The sequence below is a fragment of the Salminus brasiliensis genome, chromosome 25 (assembly GCF_030463535.1).
Source record: "Salminus brasiliensis chromosome 25, fSalBra1.hap2, whole genome shotgun sequence".
NCBI lineage: Eukaryota > Metazoa > Chordata > Actinopteri > Characiformes > Bryconidae > Salminus > Salminus brasiliensis.
The window spans coordinates 17,282,974-17,306,344 of NC_132902.1; the positions used below are offsets into that span (position 1 = coordinate 17,282,974).

The 23,371-nt window shown below is 41.2% G+C and overlaps 1 protein-coding gene across 1 annotated transcript in view; it reads left to right on the top strand.

Moving 5' to 3' along the window:
• The window catches only part of mettl15 (methyltransferase 15, mitochondrial 12S rRNA N4-cytidine), a 96,664-nt gene extending 73,391 nt beyond the window's left edge, over window positions 1-23,273 (top strand). Inside the window, exons 4-6 of the mRNA XM_072671183.1 lie at window positions 1,035-1,226; window positions 5,428-5,606; window positions 19,519-23,273. Coding sequence (XP_072527284.1) covers window positions 1,035-1,226; window positions 5,428-5,606; window positions 19,519-19,964 — 817 coding nt within the window. The 3' untranslated portion in view covers window positions 19,965-23,273. The remainder of the gene's footprint in view (window positions 1-1,034; window positions 1,227-5,427; window positions 5,607-19,518) is intronic.
• The last annotated feature ends 98 nt before the right edge of the window (window positions 23,274-23,371 follow it).

The following is a 23,371-nucleotide window of genomic DNA, read 5'->3' on the forward strand; positions in this document are numbered from 1 at the left end:
CTGACAGCCACTTGTAGTATCTGCAGTGCCAGCATTTCACCTGCGATTAAGCACTTCCTATCAAATCGCAGTTCAATTAGCTGCACATAAAATGCCAGGAAAAAGGAGAAGGCTACTTCATGCAGATTAGAGGGACAAAAGTAGCATATCGCTGCTGTCCAATGAAAAATATGCATCTCTGGTTTTGTCCGTTTTTAGCTTTCTCCATCTTTTAAACCCTGTAGCTACTCTGTACACTTTACCTTGACACTGTAGAAATGCTCTAAATCATTTGGAATAAACTCTTACATTTACTTCCACTTCACATTTTTGCCTTCTCCTGTAAACTCACCATAACAGAGATACATGTTGTTCATTGGACAGTGACAATATTCTGAACACTTGGAACATTGGGTCATTTTACCATGTTAAGAACTCTATTATACTAGGGATGCATTGATATGAGAATTGGCCAAATTCTGAGTGCGACACTTTTCAGGTGCCTTTCTGCTGATGCCGATATGAATTGATGTAAATCTTACCTACATGGATTAACATATGAGCCAATTTATTAATGGATAAAAATAGGCACTATATAATTCACGTGTACATACAATGGTTCCTCCTCTTCTGTGATTGTAGCTTCTCTCTCATGCATACAGCTTATGGATTCTGCAGTAGGAGAGTTACTGATATTACTAGTATTGCTGGAATCAGCATTATGTTTTGCTTGTAAATTGCATTTTCAACTCCTTGTACTTCAGTCAAAACCAAATTCGAGGCACTGCAGCAACTGAAAATAGGCTTTGGTTTTATCTACAGAGTCTCAGTAGAAATTTGAGTGAACCATTTAGAAGCTGTATTTAAATGAGAGGGCTACAGTCATGGGCCGAATCTCAAGTGGCTCCCTTCTCCTTATAGAGTGCACGGCATAAGTCACCCTGATAGTTCACTAAATGTTAAATAAGGTGTCTGTTTGTTTGAGTTTACAAAGACATCGCTGAGATGTATGGTTGCTGTAATCACTCTGCCTCACCCTTTCTCACTCTCTGTAGAGGCCAGGTGAGGCCAGTGCTGGGACGCTTCAGTGAATTGAGGGAGCTGCTTGTAGGCCTTGGTCTGGGGAACGGAAGCGTTGACGTTGCCCTGCTGGACGCTGGCTGCTCTTCCATGCAGATGGACACAGCGGACAGAGGCTTCTCCCTAAGCAAGGATGGACCTCTGGACATGAGAATGGATGGAGACAGGTGTTGACATTTACTATTGTTTTTATTTCATTATTAATATATATAATATATATATATATATATATATATATATATATATATATATATATATATATATATATTGAACCTCATTTAACAGCCTATGTTAAAATCTTACTACCACGGTCATCTCACTGCTAACTGCTAAGATACTAAATTCAGCATCAACACCAATGGCAATGCTGCCAATAGTTAACATTTCTGTTGCTATAGCAGTAACTTTATCCCACCTGTTTTAAGAGCCTGTTTAATTACTGAATATAAAGTGATCTTCAGGCATCTTTAAAGCAAATGAGAGGCTTTGCATTTCAGTCATTTTTACCTTGATTAAAGGGTGTTGGTTTTTAAGACACAGTTTGCTGTTAGGCATGCAAGTAATTTCACTTATTAAGCAGTGGTAGCCAAAGGTAGCACGGCAGCCTGACAAATACAGCACACGGGGTGAAGTACAGTACTGGCTTTAATGGTTTAGGCAGCCATGAATAAGCTGCGTAGTTTCATCTAGTGGTTGAACAAGGAGCTGCTGTGTCCTGTCACGGAGAGCTGCTGTAATTCTCAGCTCGGGAATATGATCTGATCGGCCAAATTAGAGAAATATTTTGACTGAAATATCGATACGTAGCTGACCTACTCCTGACCTCACTAACACTCTTCTCACTGAATACGATCAAATTCTCACAGCAATGCTCCAGTCTAAAGCTAGCACAAAGTCTTCATGGGCAGTCGAGACAGTCACTCCAACAGACGCAGGAAAAGCAGTAACTTTTTTTAATCATCTTGATGCCAAAAGAAACACTGAATGAGCAGGTGTCCTTATACCTTTGTCCATATAATGTATCTTGGACATCTGCAGATAATTTGTCCAGTAAAAGCACTTGTACAATATGTGGTTCCATTGGAAAGATATAAGCTACAGTTAGCTAGAGTTCTCTCTTCAGCTGCGGGCGGTGCAGCAAATTCTGAAATCTGCACAGGTTGGAGACGTTCACTGATTAAAGCTCGCCGAGGTGCACAGACGTGTAAGTACCACAGAGACAGGCAATTCAGAAAGCAGGCCCCCAGAGTCCTCGAGAATTTGTCTGTATTTGAACTGATAGGATAGCTCACCCATCCAGCACTACGTATAAATACTGTATACCAAAAACCTGTTAAACTAAGCGTGAGTTTTGCCTCGGGGAGACTCCTAAGACATATCAGGGACATTCTCTTGAGTTTGTAGGAGATGAGATCGGAAGGGGAGAGGACGGAGAAGGGCACCCAAAGGAAGAAAGAAAGTGTGAGAAATATTTAGATATGTGTGTGTGTGCACTCATTCGTTTGGGTGAGTAGGTGTGCGAGTGTGATGGTAATCTCCCCTCATTTAAACAGCAGGGCCGTTTGGGTTCAGACGCGTTTCAAGGTGATGGAGCCGCCCACACGCGGGGAGATTTCTCTAATGGAGAGAAAACACCATCACGAAAAATGAGCTCCAGGTTTTTCGACACTCCTAAACTTCATACTCAAGCATGAATAGAAGCCAGCAAACTTATTTCAGCCAATCATACGCACAGCAAGTTTTCCCAAAACTGTAATCTACTCTAATCAGCAATCTGTTACCTACAGACTTACTGCACTAGTCAAAAGTTTGGACACACCTATCAGTCTTTACTAATGTTTTGTAATAGCATATATGGATTTACTGTCTGAAATATTGGCCATATCCCAAATAGGGCTATTTAGACACAATCAGGCATGCTTAAATGCACTGACGAGGATAGGCATTGTACTAACAAACTTTTAATGAGGCATAAACCCTAATTAGGATGATATACATTAATAATTATAAGGATTTTGGTTAAAAAAAAGTGTCCAAAAATTCGCAACAGTTGTAAATGTGTTTACAAAGTTTGCCCAAAGTAGACCCAAAAGGACATTTAAAGTCACCATAAACCAACTATAATGAGAACAAGGCTTTTATACCATAAATAAGTTCATTAAATAGTGGTTTTGTTACAAAACAGTATCATGTTATGATCCTCGACCTCCTTTATTTTAGTATGAATTTGTCTTTTTGGCCCTGAGCCCATCTAAAATACTGCACTTTGGGCCCCCAAGACAACATATGTGCAGTTTTACCACCTAAACTCTTAAACCGTTTCAGCCAATCCTACATATGTCGCTGTGGGTCCAGTGGGTACCAATCGACTGTCCATTGCAGGCTACTATTTCTCACACACATTCACAGCTAGAGTTCACCTACCATGTGTATTTTTGGGAGGTAGATTTGTCCACACTTGATTGATAAGTAAACATGCTAGCAGGATTTTTACTGTAGTATGAACTGTGAAAACAAGCAGTGCCCACATACATACACACACACACACACACACACACACACACACTCAAACAGAGCAGTGCATTGTTCAGTGTATGGCCGGCACAGAGAGTTAAAAGCAAACGAAGTTAAAGCCCCCTCAAAGCTGCAGCTGATACCTGCCATTTGCTTTGTATACCTGTAAACAAAGGTGTCTCCCGCGGCAACTTCTTTTACCGGTCATAATTAATATCTTTTCATCTAACAAGCCCCTTATTACTCACCCCTGTAATGTTCCCCTCCTTATTCTGAACAATGGATAGAGCCCCCTCTCAAACTTTTATTAAGGACATTTCGCCAGAAGTTTGCGGTGTGATAATGAACCGGCTAACCCGCCCACCATGACTGACTCCAGAATTGTTCTGGGGGCGAGATGGAGTGGTGAGAGAGAGAATGAGAACCAGAGAGTGAAAGAGAGAGAGGGAGACAGAGAGAGAGAAAAGTTAAGCAGTTTCGAACAGGTCGAGTGAGGCCCAGCCCACGGAGTCTGGAGATGCTAATCCTTATCTCCACATCACCCAATGTTAGCAAATGCAGCTTAACTTTTTTTTTTTTTTTTAACTTTTTCTCGATGCTCTGTTCCAACTCCCGCTGACCTTGAAGGGAAAAAAGGTTGTTTGTGTGCTTCTCTGTCCTCGTCTGAGTAACGCTCTTTTGTTATGCCCACGTAAACTGATGAAACGGTGATGCTAAAGCCGCTGCGAGCTTCCCCGTGCTCTGCGAAGGAACGATCACGATGCGTTTTGTCAGAGGAAAGGGCATGGCGGTGCCTACGGCTCAAGGCTTCCTGCGAACATCACAGGAAGGCGCTGCGTGATTGACTTTCTCTCAAGAAGATATGATGAAAGAATACAGTGAATGGAAGTAATGCTGAATGGGTCGGGATAAATATTGGTATATTGGTCAGTGCAGTAAAGTTTAGTGAATTTCGACCCTTTTCACTCTTGGTTGAGGTTGGGGGGCTCAATTGAGAATTTTATTGGAAAAACAGATGAAAAGAAAAACTGTCTAAAATGTCTATTTCGTTTTTTTTTTTGTTTTTTTTTATAGTTCCAATGAATTACATTAAGCTTTGCTGGAGTGCGTTTAACTGTGAAAATGATATTTCATTATTAATTAAACATTTTAGCAAATTATTCATTTACATTTTGTATCTATTACAATTTGTCTATGTTCTTTTTGGATTGCCATGAACATTTGTTGGTGGAATAATAATAATAATGGGTGTGATATGAAAGGGGCGTGGCTTGTTTAATTAGGTTCAGTAGGTAAGTGTGAACCTTTGCTAAACTGTTTAACATGTGCATGTATATGTGGATGTATAGCTCTCTCACTCTCTCTCTCTCTCTCTCCCTCCCTCCCTCCTCTAGCTCTCTCCCCCTCTTTCACTCTCCCACAGTTTTGGAGCTATAGGTGCTATTTGAGCTTAACGGGTAGCTCAGCCATTAAAAGCTCAAAGAACAAACAGGGGTTTATTTTAGACGCTTTGGGTTTGAGAACTATATATTTGCTAGCTCTCTCTCTTTCTCCCTCTCTCTCTCTATCTCTATGTCTCTCACTCACACACTCTCGCTCTTTCTCTCTCTCTCTCACACTCACACACATGCTCTTTTTATAGATCTCGAGCCCACATCTCCCAGAGTGGGAAGGGGAGGAAGAGAGGAGGAGGGAGCGAGGGAGGGAGGGCGTTTTTTATTTTTTTTCTCCTCTCTTCTTTCTTTCGTTCGTTCTTTCTTTCCCCGTGTGTCTAAGAGGCTGTCAGCCTTTGGCTCCTGTCGGCGAGGAACCCGTGACGTCAGTGGGCTTAATTGGGCTCCTCTTTGTGCGTAGGTACCCCGGCATGCCCCGCGCGGCTGACGCCGTCAACGCCTTGGATCAGCAGGCGCTTGCGTCCATCCTGGCCGCATACGGGGAGGAGCGGCGCGCCGGCAAAATCGCGGCGGCCATCGCTCGGGCACGCAGCATCCAGCCCATCGCCCGGACGCATCAGCTGGCCAGCATCGTGGCAGGTACTAAAATACTCCCCCGTCCTCCCCAGCACCATCATCACCACCAACACTACCAACACTACCAACGCTACCAACACACACACACACACAAATGAATGCGTTCCCTACGCCATATTCTCGCTTCACTCGGGAGGAGAAAAAGAGTGGCGAGACACAGAGAGAGGCAGAGAGAAGGAAATATTCATCCAAGTCCTCCCTCTGGGACCTATTTGTCCTGGAACGAGGGAGGGAGAGTGAGCGAGAAAGGGGGAAGGAGAAGGAAAGAAAGGGAACGAGCGATATTTAGACATATATCGCTGGCTGTAATTCCCGAAATCTCCTGTCCTTCTCTTTTCCACCCCCCCCCTTTCTCTGCCTATCGGCTTCTGTCTGACTTTTCTTTGTGATGGGAGCCTTATTAATAAAAATCTGGCAGAGCAAACAAACGGAGAGACAGCTAGCGATGCTATCGGATGGTGTGTGTGTGTGTGTGTGTATATATATATATATATATATAAATATATATATATAATCTAACTCAATATAATGCAAAATAAACTCTCTCCCCTCTTTAGACTATCCCCTTTTTTTGTATTATTTGCTTCCCCCCACCAGCACCACCCTCGTATGTGTCCTTCGTTGTACTCCTCAACCGGCATCTCATTTCAACACACACACATAGATATATATATAAACAGTAAGTATAAAAATAATATATATATATATATATATATATATATATATATATATATATATATATATATACATGCACCCCATTGCGGTGGCTTCATGGTGGTATATGATATATTTATCATCCACTTTTGTTTCTCACTGTCGTTTTTATAACCCTGTGCCGTTTCTGGTATGAAAAAGCGAGGAGCGAATGAGGAGGAGACGGAGGAAGCAAGCGAGCAATGGAAGGAATTAGGGAATAGGGGCGGTTCAGCGGATGACGGTAGCGCAGGGTGAGCATGTGCGTCACGGCTGGAGAACAGGTGTGAGTGAGGGCAGTTGTTTCATCTCTTTTGAAGAGCCGAGCAAGTCAACACCAATGTTTATTCCAATCAATCCGGAAGGTCCCGACTCGCACCGGGTCCCGCGGGAGCCCCGACAGAGGCCGCCAGCTTTGCCCGTTGCCCAGGGAAGCAACTGGCGGGAGGGAGGGAGGGAGGGAGGGAGGGGAAAGAGGGAGGCTGTGCGCGATGGCGTGGTTGTAAGAAGGGTCGTAGACACCATAATGATGGGTATCAAGGGAGTTCTCTCAGTAGCCCCCCCCCCTTTGTTTTCTTATGCATATCACTCTACCCCCATGATGCCCCTGAGTTTAGGGTTCCTCCAATCCTCTTCATCTTTGCTTCTTCTTCCCTGTACACATGAATGACAGACTAACATAAATTCATTCTCGTTCTCCTAGTCATTTCCCATTGGGCACAGCATGCTGGAGGTCTTCTTTTATTATTGTTTCCCTCCTAGACTAAACTTCCAATAAAGACATCTGCGGAATTTCTCTAGCATCCATTAAAGGACCCACATGTAGATGTAGTCTCCAGTTTCTCACTGTCATAACTATATTAAATACATATTATTTTTACAGCAGTTACTGAGTAATAAGCCCAGAGTTTAAACCCTGGAACCCTGGAAAGGGTTAAACCCTGAATCAGCCTCCCCTCCACCAGGCCCACACACAAGCATGCAAGCAACAAGCAACGCCCTTATTTGTAGCTGCTGCTGCTGCTCAATGGAACACGCCAGAGAGGGGCTCTGTCTGTGCAGGTCTAATATTCTCATCAATATGGACCCAGCTGGCGTGACAGAAGATTACACAGAGTCCCGCAGGAGAGTGGCCCCGCGCCCCTCAAGCTCAGCTCAGCATTTGCTGGGCCGGCCTGAATCATAATGAGCTCCCGGCCAAAGCTGGCACTGCTCCTGCAGCTCGTTCACACCCTTAGTGACACTAACCAGTTACACATGCACCCACCACCTCCTGCCCAAGCCCACCATTACACATACACCTCCCCATTTATCCCTCATCTCAGTCAGCAGTCTTCTCAATCCTCAAATAACCCTTACCTGTTTTAATTTTTATTTATTATTGAATATTATTATTTAAATAAACGTTGAATTCATTACCTCTCTTGGCAGAAATGTGAAAAACATACATAAAAAGCATTGTAAATATCAGCATTAAAAATTTATAGTAATTTACGCTTTGAACCATAAGTGTATTTTTTAGATCTGTCTTACTGTCATTATTACTTAGTAACTTTCAATTATCAATTATTCAGTAACTAATAATTGCTCAGTAAATGCCAAATATTTATTAACTGCCAATTATTTAGTAACTATCAATTACTCAGTAACTAACAATTGCTCAGTAAGTAAATTTTTTTTATTATGTATTAACTACCAATTATTTAGGAAGGGACAATTCTTCAGTTACTAATAATTATTTATTAACTGCCAGTTATTCATTAAATACCACTTTTTTAGGAACTAGCGATTAGTCAGTAATTTTATATTACTCATTAAGTACCAATTATGTACTAACTACTATTTAATAATAATACTAATAATAGTGGAACCCTTTTTAGTGCTATAGAGAACAATTTACAAGTTTTTTCACCTGTGTGAAGAACCAGACCAATCATTTAAGCATTTGTCTGCTTCTTTAAGTTCTATTTAGAACCACTGACGTCACAAACCATCTACAAACCACTGAAGAATACTGTTTATGTTGTTTGAGGGTTAGGAATTGAAGTACTGCCCACATACAGGCCTTTAGGATTTAAATGGTTAAATCATACTAGCTAGATGACAGATTGCTGTTAGTTTTAATAAAAAGTCTCCATTCTGCTGGATCTATCCAGCTTTTCTGAAATGCCCTTTTCCAAAGTAAAACAATGCAGCCACATCAGGCCGGGGTGGATTTCCTAATGAGTGTGGGCACGTTTGTACAATTTGCACTCTGCACACCTCTTGCCCTAAGAAAAACATATGTTATATATATATACATTCTAAAACATCATCTGATTGATTTGGCAAAGCTTAAGGCCTTTGCTTGGTGCGGTTAAAGGATCATTTAAGCCTGTGGTCCTGTTAATATCAGTGTGGAACGCTAATCAGCAGCATATCGATCACTGGCTGGAGTGCAGCCTTGTTGTAGCTCTGATGAAAATTGATCTTTCAGTTTCTCTTTGAGTTTCTCTGGGCCCCTCCAGCCCTGTTTGGGGCTTTGTGACTCGTCTTGGAGCCTGCGTTAGCAGAACACCCTATCCAAGGCCATTGTAACCTTTATAGTTTTGCTACAGTCAGATTCTTTTTTGCACAGAGTATGATCCCACCTTTCCTCTGTTGTCCACCATAAAATTTACCTAAGGTAATGATAAGAAAGTATCTTAGCCAATCAGTCAATGCTGAGATTCCTGTAGGTGTATTTAGCAGTCTTAATAGCTTAGGTCAAGTGGGTACAAAAGCTAGGCAGAGAAACCCTGAACTATGTAAATAATTAGTGCTTTATTTATTATTAGATGTGATGTGTGTATGATAACATCTTTTTGCCTTACCTGAAACCTTTTAGGTTAGAGGTTCTTCCCATTCCACATTCATAGCATCACACAAATAGAATTATTTTTAGAATTGCAGGCTAGAAAAAGTAAGTGAACCTCTGTGTTATTGACTTCTGCAAGAGCTAATTGGTAAACATTAAGTAGATGAGATTTAAATTTTGGGTTTCACATGTGTTTTGCCCATTAAATAAAGGAGAGCCTGATTACTGACACATCTGTTCTTCTTAATAAAGACTGATTACTGTTAACCATAAAAACCTGATCAAATCAAAACCTGATTCTGACTGCAAAACATGGTGGAGGGAGCATTGTGGTTTCGGGCTGTTTTGCTGCCTCAGGGCCCTAGGTACCTCATGGTCATTGTGGGAACAAGGTGCATGAAAACATTTTGCAGGAGGATGTAAGGGCAGCAGTCCATGGCCTCAAGCTGAAGAGATGCTGGGTTATGCAACAAGACAATGACTTGGTGCACACAAAGGACCTATCGAGTTGCTGTGGCATGACCTGAAAAGGGCTATGCATGCAAGTTATTCCAGAAACATTAGGAAACTGAGGCATATATTCAGAATGGGATGGTCTAAATTTCCTCCTCAGCATTGTGCAAATCTTCTGGGATCTACAAGATATTAAATGTCTGGGTTGATTACCTTTTCTAGTCTGCACTGGGGATGTTTTACTCAATGTGCTCAGCAAAAGGCATAGACAGTGCATATTGTTTTGTGTTATTAGTTTAGTTCAAAATTATTATTGCCTTCAATTGTGACTATATAACAGTCAGGCCGTGTTTTATTAGTAATGAATGCAGATTGTACCTAAATGTTCCTACAGTGCTACTGTGGCGCTTTGTGGTATTGTGAGAATACACTGGATTACCCAGCACTACACTGTCAACAAAATGGCAGATTCTCAGAGTAGCCCTGTGTAGTGAACAGACCATAGTTTAGGACATGGTGTTCCTATCCGCTGAGAGCAACCTGGGGAGAGCACTTCTTGTTTGCACTCTATCAACAAGGCCTTGTGCTTCTGTTGGCTGAAGCGCCACCGCTACGCTGACGCAAAGCCTCACAGATACCTTAAGGATTTTTTTCTTGCAGGCAAGAAACTAATAACATCACTTGCTATGCACAAGCCCTGCTCTGCCAAGATTTCCCCCACCAGCCAATGACAGCGCGTGGTTTTAAGCCCTTGACAATATTCATAATGTATCATGTCCCTGTATGGCTTGTTGCTTTTATAAAGGGGGATTTATGAGCTAATAATGAAGTATTACTGTTTGCCACCATTGTGCATAAAACCGCCCAATGGTTCTGTGATGCTCCGGCGCTTGCTAAAGGCCCTTTCAGGACTTTCAAGGAAAGCGACATCAATCGGTGCTGTCCAAAGATATTAGATCCTCCACGTTCCGTCTCTCAGGTGAAGGCAAGGATCATGCCAGATTGGGAGATAATGTTTAAATTTGAGGTAACTTTACAAAGTATGCGAGAAGATGGAGGGCTTTCATTTTATCCCTCTCCCTGGTTTTTCTCCTTTCTTCCCTAGACGAGCAGAAATATGTAAGTTCGTCCGTGAGACACAGTCACCGCAGATGACTCATCAGTTTGTTGTCATAGCGAGGGATTCAGTTCTGTGCTGAGGATACGCAAGCCTCCGATAGAGGAGGAGACTTGCTTCAGGTTCAGATCATTAAATTGAATAAAAAATCCCAAATTAGCTTCCTGTTATTTTGGGATGTTGACTCAAAAAAGTATTTTGCGTGATTGTTTCGGTTTCAGTACTACGTTCAGTACTAAAAATAAGTCAGTGAAGGTTCTTTAAAAGGATGCCACAGAAGTACCACTTTTAGGTTCAATTGATGTTTCCTTAAAGGACTATTTTGTAAATGAAATATAGTACGAGAATTATAATTATATATAAGAATTATTATACATCTAAGCCAAGAACCTTGTCTGCACTTAATCCCTTTTAACTGACTGAACTACCAGGGGATTAGCCAAAACAATTACATTGAAGCCTATGCAGTCAATATGGATGTGTTTGAACAGTTAACAGTTACCTGGCCTTATATCCAGGAAGGAAAGTTGTAACAGCATGCTACATGTGTAAATGTCGACTTGACCCAGCTCCTGATCAGAGGCCGTTTTCTCCCTGGCTCTGAACCTCTCGACTGTGCGTTTTGACGGGCTGTAATTGGAGAGATTCAGCGGGACAATTTTCAGCTCATCCACCTCACCTGGACACCTGGTGTCAGTGACACAGCTTCTTGTAGAAGAGAGTGTTAACCAAGGATTGCATGGTGTAACAGGCACTCTGAGTAAGAGTGCTGAAGGAAGACTGTTTCTTGTCTTTCTTGTCTGAGAGACAGGACAAGGACTATCTGGGCTTCCATTATAGACCTTCTTGAGCATGCAGTTTATTAAGATGCCTTGCACATGGCAATGATGCTTCATTAACCTGTTCGTCATCTTTTTAATGAACAAGAACTTTAGCCCAATTTTAAGCCTGATTTGGACATAGCCAGCTGAATTTCAGGATCCGACCGAATTTTAGCCTGCATGGCTAATGTTTGACATGTGAGAGGAAAAGCAATGCCAGATTATCTGCCCAAGCGAGCTCATAGCGAGCAGTTGCATGACCAGATGTATTTCTGACATATCCGATTTTTTTGTTGCTCGTCTCACAGTTTAAGCAGTCTCACAAGCCGATTTCTCAACGTCACGACCCGTTTTCCCAAAATTCATCGCACAGCTACCCCATGTAGGCTGACAGAATCCATCTGTGAGTCACAGAATACACAGAGTGAGTCTAAAATATTTCAGACAACCCTACACACACGCAGTCAAGTCATAGTTTACCTCCAATTCTCTCTGCAACCTCCCAGCCACCTGCAGGTCTATTTGCATCTCCTCTTTTTTGGTGGAATTTCAGCACACAGCATGGCATTCAGCAAGTTATGTGCTTTATTTAACATTTTTGATATACAGGAAGCCATATTCCGCTGAATTGAGCGATTGTATGTGGACAGAACTCTGCCTAGGGCCTGCGTTTCCCATGCAGTGTGAGCACTCACTTCGCAGCCTATCAGTTGGACCGACTACTTACGTACAGTGTGTGCATATAAATCGCAGACTTTGCCCCCATACACAGTGAACGATGCATGCGTGCAATGTGAGTTATCACCAAGAAACGGTATTTCCCAAAATCACAGTGTGCCTGGCTTTACTTGATCAATTGGCAAATCTACCCTATTCGTATGGTAACAGCTATTATGATGGATCAGTTGTCTACCAGCAACTAAAACTTCTTAACAAATGTCAAAAAGTAAGTTTGTCACATGCAGTGTTCCAAAAGCAGCTCAACAGACATGGGAGCTGTGTGAAAGTGCTCACAGTGTTTACACTCTTGAGGAAGGTGGTCAAACTCTTTGTTGTCAGCTTTGTGTTTTGCATGATTTGTAGCTGATGCCCTTAATAAATATTGGAAGAGCTGACTAACAAGTGGATCAACATGACAACCAGATCATGTAAAAGCAAGGAAAGCAGGAAAGTTTCCTAACCTTTCTTAGCAGTTTTAGGAAAATAGTGAATTTAGTTTCCCTGTTTGGTAAGGATATTTTTGCACTTTACCCATTTATTTATTTATTTATTTATTTATTTATTTGGGGCAAACATCCAGAATTTCAGAACAAAAAATAGTTTTGTGCACTTTTTATGGTGAGAAAAAAAGAGTGCCCAAATATTTCCCATTGCCATGTTGTTTATTAGTATGTCTGGTTTGTAACAGCCGTAACTGCATACATGTTGTAATTCACATTTCCTGCAGATATGTTACTGTCCCTTTAAGAACTGTACAGTAAGCAGTTGTGGGACATAGTGTCATGGTTCTGATCTGCCCCACATTCTGTGGCCTGCTTACTTCTCACACTCCAATCCAATTTCATCTATTCTACAGTATACTCTCTCTCTTCCATTTCCAGCTACCCTTCCAGGCCATTTTTTATATTAAGGCCTCTGGGAACACATTTTGATATATTGGATTTTTTTTGTATATTTAGTATATTACTAAACCTGGGTGTTAAGTAAAATGTTCAGCTGAAAAAGTTAAATAAGAATTTAGAAATACGATAAAATGCCCCACCTCTCTGGAAACGGGTTAATATTCTGATAAATGTGCACGACTGACAGCCCAACAAAATTTTGTTTATGTTACCATGGAAACACACATAGCCTTGACACAGGGAAGATGTGTTTTACTTTAAATTGTGGTTGTGATTTTACAGATCTTTCTTTTCAGGTTTGCTGAAATACAAGCTCGAGCCGTGACTGGGGGACACAGCATGCATGTAGGGCAGGGTACGGATAGACAGCGGGCCATAGATCTCATCCGGACAGCTAGGATAACATAAGGATACAGCCGACATTTATTAGGCTTTGGGAAGACATTCATAAGACACACTTTGTTCTTAAAGGGCCGATATCATGAAAAAATTAAGAGTTGTATTATGTAAACACTTAGAAGCATAGCATCTACACCAGTCCATCTAGAGAAACTAAGCTGGAAAAAACGATGTCACAAAACCATGGCATATATCCTCACTTTCAGCCTCTGGAACTTCAGTTTTGTCCATTTACCTGTGATTTCTTTACATTACCTGTGATTTAGTACATAAACCCAGACAAATATCACGAGTGGATCTCAAGGAAAGAAATATAATACAAGAAAAATTTTGCATATAGCCCCTTTAATATCAGGGCTAAAGAGTGTTGCTATGTTTTGATTAATTTATGAGTAATAATGAATCATTCTCTTTATTTTAGGTGATTTATTTGAGGTGGTTTAACAGGCCTTTTCTTTCTCTTTATTTTAGATATCTGAAAATGCTTGTTTGATGTATACTGTTTCTATTTTTGGGCCTTCTTCTTCAGATCAGTTAATGGAGTCAAGCAGTGATTGTAGTATCTTATGGCTTTTTGCTATCAGTTAAGCATAACAGGAGCACAGTCAGTTCCACAGCTTGATAATGTGTCCATTCTGGCCATTGTTTGCGCTCGCTGAAAGAACACAAGGCTAATGATGGTTGCTGTAATGTAGCCTTGAATTTCAGATGGTGTTTCTGCCTGTAGTTCGCTGCAAGGGGCAACAGGGAATGATGAATAATAGAACACTATCACAAAAGGAAAGAGGTCATTCAGTCCATGGGTTCGATTAAGAATTAGCCTGCTATTCAGACTAAAATGTGTGAGGGCAGAGCCTTATTCAAGAGTGCCCTCGCTCTTCATTATAGAAGGGTGTCACACAATAATCAGCCTGACCCAAACAAGACATACTGCCAATTATCAGTTCCACAAGCCGTGGAAGCAGGGTGTTACCCAATAATCCCTCCCCTCTCACCGAAGACAGCCACTCAATTAGATGCCCTCTATGGAGCACCACATAACAGGCACCAACATATGCCCTGGCTTTTTTTTTGGTTGTTTTTTTATGGTTAGTTATGCTAACCATACACTAAAAGACTTTAAAAAGACTAAAGTCTGACAGTCTCTCGCATCTAAAGACAATTTGTCATTACTCACAAATGATTTTGCAAAGACTCATGCAGGGTCACTATTCGAAAGACTGCAGCTAGATTCCTTTTAAGACTATTTCCCATCATGTTCCAGGTGGAAATGTACAAAATGGAAACAATAGAGCCAAAACAAAAAGAGTTTTTCAGAAATAAAATATACAAAACGACAATAAACAAATAGTCTTATGCTAATCTTTTTAATCTCCACCCACCCACACTCACACCCAACCCTTCCCATCCCACCCAACCACCACAAACATATCCATATATGCCTGTACCACACAATCTAATACTTAGAAATCACTCATGATAAAAGAAACGTCTTCACATCTTCACTTCCGTTCAGCCACATCCGCAATGTAGTCGGATTTACTCTATTAGCTCTACCTGAACGCAATTCTAAATAAAGAATATTCAAAGAGGAGCACAAGCAGTGTGTAATAGGAGGAAAATGAGGTGGATCAACCATAATTTCCATACTCTCTTTACAATAATAAGTAGTTATACTGCTAAGTGAAATATGTAGAGATTAGCTGATTGGGAAATTTGCATCAGTTAATGAAGGAATCATTTTAATGAGCTTATTCCAAAAAAGTAGCACCTTAGAACAATTCCAGAATGTACGCGACCCTGGGTAAATAAACGGGGACAGCAAGGTTCTTCCTGTTCGCTGCTATTAGTTATTCACAATGTCCACATCACCATGTGTGTGAGCCGGGACTAAAAACGTGGTAATATTAAACACGGGTGATTTTACCGGAACATCAGAACCCGAAAATAACTGTTAAGACAGCTATCCCGACCACCTTACACCAAACGATCGGAGTGACGGGAACATGCAACTCTAACAAGACGTGATTTTATTTAGACATTGGAAATTTGTCTGCCACAGTGTAATTGCTTGAAAGGTCATTGTAGGTCCATCAGTAGGCTAAATACAATAGTCACTACTGTACTCAATACTATGATGATAATTCAGGTGTGTTCATGGATGTGCTTTGCTTTTTTCAAATACATGGTGCTGTGCAAAAATCCTCAGGGAACATTATTTTAATGTTTTATCAAATCTATCTGGACAAGAAGTGTTTTTTTTTATCCTAAAAAAGTACTATTATTATTATTATTATTAAAATAAATAACACAAATACAATATGGAGTGATTATATGTATGTCAAAAGTGATATAATAATAATAATAATGATAATAATAATAGCAACAGTAGACAGAATCAAAAATACCCATCCTGTTGACATTTCTGAATAGTAGGCCACCTATGACACTGACATTGACTAATACCGTAGCTTTTTGGCTCAAAGTACATTCCATATTCAATAGGGAATCATACATCCAAAACATGTAAATACTAAATATATACATACCCTACACAGTATATCCGAATGTTTGTGGACACCCCTTCTAATAAAGGCATTCAGCTCATTTAAGTTGCACAGCTTGTAGAGAGAAGCACTCCCTGCCAATCGACCAGGATCCTCTGGAGCAGATAAACATAAACCTGTTGTCTAATGTCTAATGCCAGATGCGGGCTAGAGGGGTCTAAAGCCCCCATTATTGAGCTGTGGAGCAGTGGAACTGTGTTCTATGGAATGATGGATGGTGCTCCATCCAGTACTTTTGGGATGAGTTGGTGAAGAGATGGGGTGGTGAGGATCTATCAACACTCTTGTCACTGAATGCAATCAAATCATCACAGCAATGCTCCAAAATCTAGTAGAAAGCCTAGCTTGTATAGCTGAATGCATCAATGCAGTTGTTTTTGTTTTTTTTTGTTTTTTTTTTCATCAGTTAGACGCTTCGTTATGCAAATTCGGCACATTTTCTCAATTTATTCTGACCCCATGAACCGTCAGAGAAAAATGAATTTAAGAAATCAGTTTTTATCCTCGACTGTTTTAGGCAAATAAAGAATGACTCAAACACCTTTGCCAACAGGAAAAAAAACACACAATGAACAAAGAGTTCTTTCTTCAGATAATGTGAAGCATTGAGTCACTCACATTCAGACGGCTCTTTCAGACTTTATGCTGAATTTGAATGGTGGCTTTTAGAGGAGCTTCTCTTGATGCTGGCGCCTCTTAATTTAGTAAAACCTCAGCTTTACTTCAGTATCGTGACAGTAGCAGAAAACCCCAGGGTCAGATTCATATACCATACTGACAACATAATAGATCCTTGTCACAACTTTTTGTTTTTTTTTAACAGTCTTGCCGAAGTTGAGCTGCTTGTTTGTTTGTTTGTTTGCGTGCTGTTGCCCACACCCTCGGCCGGTCGTATTTGTTTGTGCGGTAGCACCATCTGTTCCAGCGTGGCATTCTCTGCTCTTCTGTCTCTTACTTCTCTCTCATTTTCTTTCTTACGTGCACATGCTCCCCCATGAGTCCTTAATTAACCCCCTCTTTTACACTTTCCCTATCTTTTCACTCACTCTTTCACATTCTATCTCTCTCACTTCTCGCTTTTCTGTCTGCTTGTCTCTTCAATTTATTCTCTACTAATATTCTGTTTATGTCTCTCTCTCTCTCTCTCTCTCTCTTTCTTTCTTTTTCTCTCTCTCTCTCTCTCTCTGTCTCTCTCTCTCTCTTTCTTTCTCTCTCTGTCTCTCTCTCTCTCTCGGCAGAGACTTGTGGTCTTATTGATTGGCTGGTGACTCACTCTTGAGGCCAGAAGTGTGAGACTTTTGCGATGCTACACCTCTCCCCTCCCCCATCTCTCTCTCTGCTTTTTCATCTCTCTTTATGCTCCTAAATAGTGTACTGTTTTTTGTTCTAACAGGGTTGTTTGTTTATTGTTACCTCAATATCACATTTTTTCCTTTAAACTAATTCTCCTAAATAGTAAGTATGTGCCCTTGGTTGAGTTACCGGGTAACTGCTCCACAGCTCAATGCTGGAGGTCTTGGTACCCCTCCAGCCACGCCTGGCATTAGGCATGTTGCCAGTAGGTTTTTGAGTCCTATTCTATTGGCAGTACTTCTCTACAGGGACTAGATAAGCTGTGTGTGTGCATTTGCACAGCCGTTTCAGCAATGGATGCAACTGAAAGTAATCAAATGCATTCATTAAAAGGGGTGTCCACAAACATTTGGACACATAGTGTGCTGTGTGTTCTTTGTTAGAAACAAAGTATGGATAGATATAGTGTTGCCCTCAGCCTTTGCTAATCATTTCCATCATGAAAGCAGAGTCTCTTCTCTTTTTTTACCGTGGGAAACCTATCCTGCTCTCAGTGTTCTGATTTGATCCAGCTTCTTATCGAGCTGCCTTCATATCAGCTGAAACCGAATCTACCCTCAAGATCAACAATCGTCAGCACACAGACAGATCTACGAATAAACACTTTTTCCAGCAGTGGGGAGTGGGGAAGGGGGTGGGGGTTATTTTGCAATCTCAAATCGAAACGCCCACCCTCTTTTAGAAAGTGCCTTTTGGGAGGCTTTGCTATTGTTTGCAGGTGCATAGCATGCAGAGGTTTCTGATTTTCTTAGCTATAAGCTCCGTCAGTTAGCTGCCTTAGTACATCAGCCTGTGTGTTTTGTGTTTTCACTCATGCTGTGTCATATTAACACAGAGCGTCCACAGAGTTTTCACATTTTTCTGCTGCTGTGTTTGTGCCATACTTTGTTGCCATCTTTTGTTTTTTTTACTAAGAGGTTTGCTTCTTATTTAAGCAGCACCCCAAGGTTCTGTATCCACTGTGTGTAATATTTGGCTTTGTGGAGAATGTTTTATGTAATATCTTAAGCTGGAATTAAGCTGAAACGTGTTAAATCTGAGGCTTTCAAACACATACTGCGCTACTGTTTCTCCACAAACTGTTCAGGCAAAGTCTTCACTTCCTTTAGTTTTGCCTTTTCGTTAATAGGGTCAGGAATGGTGAGGCTGTATGGAGTTAAAGGACTCATATCATGGAAAAGCAAAAGTTTCTCACTTTTTAGAAACAAGTGTTTGATGTAATGTGTAAAAAGTTACTTTTCAAGATGCATCATCCTCAAAATACAGTATTTCTCTGTGCCCATATACATTTAGCCAATACATTTGCTTTACCTGCCCGTTCAGCCTATAGCAGTTTAGTCCCGCCCCTTCATGCTGAAGTTATAAGGAATGTTACAGCTCAGACTGCTTTCTGAGAAACGACAGAACAGCCAGTCAAAACAGAACTCAACATTTACACATGTAAGTCTTCAAAGTACAGTTACGGGCTCTTTAATTCTGTAAAAAAAGAGCATTAGAATGTATTAATAATTGTAATGAATTTAATTAATTATTATTTGAAGTTTGTGATTTTGCTTTGGATGTCATTTAACAAGCCTATTTACAACCATGTTCTTTTGCCTTTTGAGGATTTGTTTAAAAACAACTCTGTTAGAGCTCCTGGCTATTGATGACAGTGTTGTGGGTTCGATACCTGGGCTCAATTGAGCCTTGAGCAAGGCCCTTTACCCTCTCTGCTCCCAAGGCCAAATTCCACCTCTGTCTAACACTAATGGTGAATATGGTTGTCTTGGTTGGCTGTCTGGATATTTTCCCAAAGCCTTGACTAGGCTGGGTGTATGTACATTTTGGGAGTGTATGTGACTAATATATGAATAATGACTGAAGCAGGAATTGACCCATTTACCAGCTCTGTTTTGGTTATGCTGGAGTTTCTTATAAAGGAGATGTCACGTCCATGTATTGACCTTTTCAACTATGCCAAGGAAAATACAGTTTGCTGTTCTAGGGCACTTTTAGAACACCTCTCTGCGTTCTTGTCTTCCATAACTCTCTCTCTCCTTCTTTACCATCAGGAGCATTCCCAGACTCTGCTATGTACTCTCGGCGGGACCGCCTGCAGAGGCCCTCGCACATCGCCACTAAAACCTTCCAGGCGTTGCGTGTGTTTGTGAATAATGAACTGAACGAGCTGGTGGCTGGACTGGAGGCTGCCCAATTGGCCCTGCGACCTGGCGGCCGCCTCTGCATCCTCACCTTCCATTCTCTGGAGGACCGCATCGCCAAGCGCTTCCTCCGGGGTGAAGACCTCTCCGCCCCACCGCGCCAAAATGTCCGCCAGTGGGCCCGCGCCCGGCGCCTAGAGGCAGAGGAGGAAGAGGAGGAGGAAGAGGAGGAGGCTGAGAGAGAGAGCAAACACTGGGTCTGCCTTCAGAAAAAAGTTGTGTTGCCCAGCGCGGAGGAAGTACGGGACAATCCAAGGGCCAGGTCGGCTAAGCTTAGAGCAGCCTTCAGACGCTAAAGCGGCACATAGACAAAGTGAACTCTGCTGAGGCCTTTTATCCAATCAAATCTGAGATTAGTCCCTCAAACCCTTTGATATTTGGGCAGTTATTAATCAGTCAAACAAAATTCTCTTCATGCAAATGTATTCAAGTAAGGTAAGAGGTGTGTGGCCAGTTTTAGGCCAAAGTAACCAAACAAAAATGGTAAAAGTACCTTTACCGAGATGTTAGGGTAATATCGTTTGATTTGTGTATAAAAATATTTGGCATTTTTCACTTTTTGACATTATTTGACTGTGGTAGTTGTTTTTTGCAGTGCGGCAAACTTTCATGATGAATGGACCAATAGAAACACTCCAAAATCATTTAAAAAGGTACATTTGCTTCCAATGAAAATTAAGAAGGTTTTCTTCTTCTCCTGTGAAATTGTCGTTTTTGGAGATACAGCAGTGTTATGTCAGACGATATGTCTGTACTGACTTATTCTGCTGTTTTGTAAAATGACATATTAACACATCATATTAAATGCTTTTTTCAGCATGTTTATGATGGTTCATGATGCAGTTTGGAAAATTCTAATTAGGGATGCATGATGATATTGAAATCATCTGGGAAATGGCTTATATAATCGCTTAAAAAATTATTCATCAAATAATGATATGCTGATATGATGACTCATTTATTGGTCTGGAAGAGTAAAATGTTTAGGTGACACTGGATCACTGCAATCTGTATTTAATTTATTTTAATGGATTTGTACCTCATAGATAAATGCTATTTCCATCCAGTGCTAATCAAACAAAATACAGCCTTTTGTAAAGTTTTTTTTGGACATTTAATTAAATTCTAAATTTAATTTTAATGGTGACAAAAATGACAAAAAGGGTGGAAAATTCTACATTTTAACAGAATTTTAAGGGTGACAAAATCTTCAGAAAATGTCAATATTTTTTGTCATTTTCAGTCAAAATCTTGAGAGAATCTGTTAGTATTTTTGAAGAAATCAAAATACTAATAAGGTTTTATTTAGCAGTTTTTTATATACTGCTGCTAGAAACAGAGGGGAATTATTTCTTCCCTGTCTGGTGGGAGGCAGCCTTGAGCAAAGAGGTTTGTTGACAAAATGCCACAAGAAGTACAATATGCACTGGAAAACTAATTTTTAGCATTTCTAGCAGATGTATGTTTACTTTCTCTCTAATAATAATAATGAAGGGGGTCACCAGCTTCGCTTGCTCCATTGCCCAGGGCCTACAGTACTGAATCTTCTATACTGTACTATATTGTGCTAACTCTTTGGTAACCACAATAAAGATATGTATATATATATGATATAAAATACATTTTGGAGCATTTCAGTTGGTCCATTCATCATGAGAATATAAATTCAAAATTATGTCATGAAGTGAAAAGAGGTAGAAAAATTGAGATACATGGTCTTTGTCTGGCAGCGACAATATGCATTTGAACAGTTGTGTCAGAAATGACTGCATCTTAAACTAAATAGTGTTTATCAATAAAAGGGGCGTCCACAAACTTTCTTCTAAATCAGTGGTAGGGCCAACAGGGGCCAGTGTACAGCACAGAACTACTAAACCTGGCAATTAGCAGGTGAGTTGAATCAGATGTGCTTCATCAGGATTTGCCAAAAAACTGCAGGAATCCGGCCCTCCAGAACTGGAATTGCCCACCCCTGATCTAGGTATTATGTTTCCATTTCTACTGGTCGGCTTCTCTTGAAATGTCAACAGAACATGAAGGGCAGCTGCTGGTTTTGTATGGCGTAAGTAAAAGTAAACAAAAAGAAAAGAACAAAAGGTTCTGAGGTTCTCAGGTTTTCTCCAATTTCAGCTCTAATAAGTATACCTGAAAGCCTTCTTCCATATCTTACACCCCTTCTCTTCAGAACTAAGAAAAGGGCTTTGTGGTCAGGATACTCCCTGCTCGCTTTCTATTAGCAGGTAGAATAGGAGCCGTCTCATTCATATCCCGTTCATTTCCCACCTCAGCCAGGATGCAGACTTCACCACTGTCTAATAAGAGACTCCAGGAGCTTGTGTGTGTGTGTGTGTGTGTGTGTGTGTGTGTGTGTGTGTGTGTGTGTGTGTGTGTGTGTGTGTGTGTGTGTGAGAGAGAGAGAGTTTCACATTCAATTTGTCCCGATGAGTGTTGGTGTACGCCGTAGTGTGCGTGGGAGTTCATGTTTGCGAGAGTCAGCGTGAGAGTGAGTGCGTGTGTGTGTCTTTGTGCCTTAAAGAATGAGCCGAGCGCTGAGTGGTATCGGAGGATCGAACGTCGTGATTGATGGGTGTTTTGCATCACTGCAGTACGTGCGGAAGTGGCGGAGAGCGAGTGTGTGAATGAGTGCATGGGTGTGCGGTGTGCCCACATGGAAGTTGGCAGTGCGGCATGTGTCAGAGAGAGGGAGAGAGAGAGAGATAGGGATAGAGATAGAGGGAGAGAGAGAGATGGAGAGATTGCGTCTCTATGCGGTGTCCTCTGTCTCTTTGTGGAGCTGATGGGTGAGTCACACACCTGCAGGACGCGGGTGGGACTCTGGCTGCCATGGTGATGCTATGCGCCTTGTGTACTGTACTCACACTCTCCCTCTCGCGCGCACTCTTTCTCACACTCGCTCGCTCAAACTCTGAGTCACATCAAATCTGATTAACTTTGCATATATACTTCATTCGGAGATCCACCAAACAACCCCCTTCGCCTGTGTGGAATAGAATGTGTTTCATGAATATGATGAATAATATCAGTGTAACCCTTTTTTTTGTCTGCTTTGCCTCAAAATGAGACCATTTTTCTTGTCGACTGAGACCACCCAGTAGGACTCTCCCTATGAAATGATGCTAGCAGCGATGGAAGGGTCTGAAGGCTAGCATTTGCTTCTTCTGAATAACGTGAAGCTCTATTGCATCTTTCCAGACTGCCCATAGTGTAACGTCATTGGACATTGGAAGAGAACACTTACTCCCAGTTGTGTTACACTGTGCTGGCTACCATCACTCTGATGGGGGGGAGAGGGAGGGCCCCCAGGTCACCCAGCAAGAGTGAGGCCCAGAACACCCAGCCACAGGTGGTTGTTGTATCACCCGGGATTGAACCTGCGACAACCTGATGATTGATAGAGCCAACACTTAGATGGTTGGTCCACCTGCCCCCACCCCAGATATATGTAAAATCAGTTTTACATGCTACCTTAACTGCTGTGTTTGGTCCAGACTGTGATTCCAACTATTTGTCCTGGTCTTAAACCTATTGACTTGCATAATAAACATGCATAATAAAAGCCACATGTCAGGCGTTTCCCCTTTGTGTCAAGCGTTTCCCCTTTGACTTCTACTGTAAGTGTGTCTTGGCCTTAATCTGTTATGCTCTATGTATATATCTAAAATTAATGTTGCATCAGTAGGTG